General features: G+C 43.0%; 1 protein-coding gene across 1 annotated transcript; it reads right to left on the minus strand.

Annotated features, from left to right (window-relative positions):
- Window positions 1–624: 624 nt before the first annotated feature.
- Window positions 625–4318, minus strand: LOC122970045 (zinc finger protein 771-like). Its single transcript, XM_044336141.1, has 2 exons — window positions 3756–4318; window positions 625–2109 (listed from the first exon to the last, which is right to left on the minus strand). Exons 1-2 carry the CDS (start codon window positions 4057–4059, stop codon window positions 1112–1114), a joined length of 1302 nt encoding a protein of 433 aa, XP_044192076.1. The 5' UTR covers window positions 4060–4318; the 3' UTR covers window positions 625–1111.
- Window positions 4319–4530: the final 212 nt, after the last annotated feature.

Raw genomic sequence — 4530 nt, forward strand, 5'->3', positions numbered from 1 at the left:
GTGTACTTTATCTACTTTGTGTACTTTGAGTGTGCTTTATGTGTACTTTGTGTACTTCATGTGTACTTTGTGTACTTAATGTGTACTTTATCTACTTTGTGTACTTTGAGTGTACTTTGTGTATTTTGTGTGTACTTACTCTACTTTATGTACTTTGTGTGTACTTTGTGTGTACTTTGTGTGTACTTTATGTGTACTTGTGTGTACTTTATGTGTAGTTTGTGTGTACTTTATGTGTACTTGTGTGTACTTAATGTGTACTTTGTGTATTTTGTGTGTACTTTATCTACTTTGTGTACTTCATGTGTACTTGTGTGTACTTTGTGTGTACTTTGTGTGTACTTTGTGTACTTTATCTACTTTGTGTACTTTAAGTGTGCTTTATGTGTACTTTGTGTACTTAATGTGTACTTTGTGTGTACTTTGTGTGTACTTTATGTGGAGAATATAAATATAATTATTAATTATTCTTAGAAAATGTTCAGAAACTGATTAAAGTAAACAAACTGTTTTTATTATTGATTAATCAATGAATGGTTTTGTCTATAAATGTTTTTTCAGGGTCAAAGGTGACGCAGATATTCAGTTTATTCTGTTAGAGCTGATCAAACAATTTCATAATCAATCAACAGAAAATTCATCTGCAAATATTCCAATAACTGATCATTATTTAGGTCTCTGATGACATCACATGAAGTCGTCTCCTCGAGCTCTGACAGCAACTAACATTGATCCTCGTTATTGATTAATCAGCCGATTATTCTCTTAATTAATCAATTTATCATTTTGTCTGTAAAATGTCAAAAATCAAAGGAAAGTTAAAGGAGACGAATCTTCACATGTGAGAAGCTGAAACCTGCAAATATCTGCTCATAAAATGACTAAATCAATTATTCAATTATCATAGTTGCAGATTAATTATTTTTTATGTTATCTTTTGGTATTTCAGATCAATAATTTAAACTGATCAGCTTCATAGTTTTCAACCAGAAACTTCAGCTTTGGATGAAACAGTTCAGAAGAATCTTAAACAGAATGAATGATGATTGATGTCCAATAAGAGTCCAGTTCTGTTTTCACACATCAAATCCAAACAGAGCAGCTCGTCCAATCAGAGGGCTTCCTGTTCCTCTGAGTGGGTGTGGCTGTGAGTGTTGAGCGCCGCCCTCCACCTGAACCTCAGGTGACACTGGGAGCACTGGTACGGTTTCTCTCCGGTGTGGATCCTCATGTGCTCCTTCATCTTGTCTTTGCGTCCGAAACGTTTGCCGCAGTCGGGGCAGCGGTGCGGCTGCTCGCCGCTGTGCGTCTGCATGTGTCTCTGCAGGTGATTGGCCGACACCACGCCCAGGCCGCAGAGCGTGCAGGTGTAGCGTTTACTGTCTCCGGTGTGAGTCCGCAGGTGCAGCCGCAGGCGGCTTCGCTCTCTGTAGCTGCGGCCGCAGTCCCTGCAGCTGAACGGCCGCTCCCCGCTGTGCGCCCTCATGTGGCTGCTCAGGTACTCCTTCCTGCGGTAGCACTTACCGCACTCCACGCACTGGTGCCGCCGCTCACCCGTGTGGGTCAGCAGGTGGCGCTTCAGGTGGCTCTTGGCGAAGAAGCGCAGGCTGCAGAGGTGACAGTTAAAGGGCCTCTCGCCGCTGTGCGTCCTCATGTGCTCCACCAGCGCCTGCCTCTGCAGGAAACACTTCCCGCACTCGTGGCAGCAGAAGCGCCGCTCGCCGCCGTGCGTCCTGCGGTGCGCCGACAGCAGCGCTTTACTCTTGAAGCGTTTGTCGCAGTCGGGACACTCGAACGGTTTCTCGCCTGTGTGGTTCCTCTGGTGGATCCTCAGACGACACGGCCGGTCGAAGCTTTTCAAACACACCTCGCACTCATAAACCTTCTTCACTCTGCCGCCCGCCGGAGCTCTCAGCTCGCCACCTGGGCTTCCTCCTGTCACCCCGCTGCTCCTAACCGCTCTGTCCAGACAAGGACTGAAGGCTGGATCCTGCTGAGAGTCTTCATCACCGTCCTCCTCATCCTCTACTTTAACCTCCTCCACCTCGAAGACTGGCCGCTCAGAGGCGTCGCCCCCAGGGGATTCTGGGTAACTGGTCATCTGCACCTCTGAGAGGAAAAAACAGAAAAATATCAGAATCCATTTCAACTATAACATGTTCAGCGGTGAAATTGTTTCGCAAATTTTGAGAAAAAAATCAAGAAAAATCAAACGTTTTTGGCCAAAATAATCACAAAAAACTCCCAAATATCTGGAAGGACTGAATATAAAACAACATATAAAGAACTGGCAGAAGAAGAAGAAGCCACGCAGCTGATCTGTGGTCATGAATACATCCATGATGGTTAATCCAAGCAGGAAGTGCTTTACACCTGCAGTCTCTCTAACGGCCAGCAGGGGGCGAACGTATGGAAGTCTATGAGAAAATGAGTCTACTGCTCACTGGATTTATGTTTCCTGATGAGTTTATGTTTCAAGTCTTCGTCAATACATCATGATGTTCATTTTGTAAATTATGGTTCCATTTAGAGTAAAATAGACGATAAAGCAGCGTCTGCTTTAGGGCGTAGCTACCTTGTGATTGACAAGTCGCTACCATGGCAACAACGTTGACTACATAATGTAACCATGACGTAACCCCAGATTCACAGACTATAGGTGTAGCCGTCGCTATTTCGTTAATTGTAACATTTTTGGTCCTAAAAAAGTTTTGTTCAGCGATGTGTTGAACTAAAAGACCCTCTATGTTCAGTAAATGTAAATCTTCAGTTTTTCCGATAAATACATTTTGTTTTAATGGTTTTAAGCCTGTTTTTCGGTAGCCAAAATTAGCATTAGCTTTATCACAGTTAACCATTGACTGCAAATGCACCATGCTAACTCTTATTCAACAAACTCTTATTCTTCTTTAAACGCAGTACGAGCTGTTACAGTTTTAATTTCTTTTTGTTTTTGAGTATTGGATTGAATAAATGTTCAGTTTGAACTCTTTGCTAAAGGTAGTAAAGCAGCGTTTCTCACCTGAACATTTACATTTATAGATATGGAGTTTTTCCAATAAATACGTTTTGTTTTAATGGTTTTAAGCCTGATTTTTAGTAGCGAAAATTAGCATTAGCTTTATCACAATTAACCATAGATGGCAAATGCGCCGTGCTAACCAAGCTAGCAGCTAGCGCTACGGTCAGCTCCACCTCACATCCAAATATGGTCACTTCTGGCTCCAAAAATCAAAGATGGCGACAATCAAATCCAAGCTGGCGATAGACAAATCGCCAAACTCGAGGCTTCAAAATGGCAGTCCTCAAACCAGCGGGAGACGTCACGGTGACTACATCCATATTTATTTACAGTCTAAGGGTTACTCTAGATTTGCAAAACTCTCGCGAGATTTGCACGTGTTGTTTCTTCATTGTGCACTTTGTACAATCTAATGATGTTTTATGACGTGATATGTCTGAAATATTGTTATTAGTGGTTCATGTAAAACTACAGCTCCCATGATGCTTTGTGTTGGGAGGCTCATGGGAGTTGTGGTTATTTCCTGCTGACAGAGAGTAATATCTGTTTTATTTACTAATAAAATAATGATGTTTTCACATTTTGCTGTCCTGAACAGAAGTTTAGAACAGATGATCTCAGATTATGGAGAGAAAACTTGAGAAAAACTTTCTGGATGTCTGCGGGCCGATGCTAGCTATCGTTAGCATGTCTGATTTCTCCGGTACTTCCGGTCCGGTGTGTCGGGACTGACCTGCTCTGAGCAGCTTGACTTCGGGCTTCAGCACGGCATCGAGCAGCCTCCTCTGGCGGCAGATCTCCCGCTCTGACCGCTCCACTCTGTCTTCGTACTCCGCCACGGTTTCCTCCAACAGACCGACGATCTCCTCCGCAGCCGCCGTTAGCCGCTCGGTGAGCAGCGCTCTCAGCGGGATTTCTGCCGTTTCTTCTCCTTTTTCCACCTGCAGCAGAAAGTCTTCAGCGGCAGCGCTGATCCGCTCATGTACCGACACCCGCAGCAGCTGCACGGCGCACATTTTCTCCTTTTCTGCGCACATTCAGCCTTCCAGCGGACAGATAACCGGGAGGCGGTGAACAACAGTAAACGTTCCGCGTCGACGACTGTTCGCTTCCTGCAGAGCGAAGCGGAGGAAGCGAACAGCGAACTCTTATTCTACTTTAAACTCAGTACGAGCTGTTACAGTTTGAATTTCTTTTTGTTTTTGAGAGTATTGGATTGAATAAATGTTCAGTTAGTTACTAAAGGTAGTAAAGCAGCGTTTCTCATCTGAACATTTACATTTATAGATATGGAATAAAAGATTTATTATGTACACAACCATGTTTTTCTGTGTATTATTTTCCAGGAGACCAAACAATACATTCCTCCAAAGTAAAATAAAACTTCCATCAATATTTTCAGTCATGAAAACACATTTAGGCAGGTTTTAATGATGAAAACACATTTTAGTAGGTTTGGCAGGTTTTTGCCAGAAAATCTTCACAGATGTAAAATACCAAAATAAAAG

Source organism: Thunnus albacares, chromosome 19 (genome assembly GCF_914725855.1).
Source record: "Thunnus albacares chromosome 19, fThuAlb1.1, whole genome shotgun sequence".
NCBI classification, from domain to species: Eukaryota; Metazoa; Chordata; class Actinopteri; order Scombriformes; family Scombridae; genus Thunnus; species Thunnus albacares.

Excerpts from the sequence above, each read along its gene's own strand:
- LOC122970045 (XM_044336141.1), bottom strand. The coding sequence starts at position 4,059 with ATGTGCGCAGAAAAGGAGAAAATGTGCGCCGTGCAGCTGCTGCGGGTG. Across the intron at positions 2,110-3,755 it reads AGTCAAGCTGCTCAGAGCAG|AGGTGCAGATGACCAGTTAC; the intron begins GTCAGTCCCGAC and ends TTTTCCTCTCAG.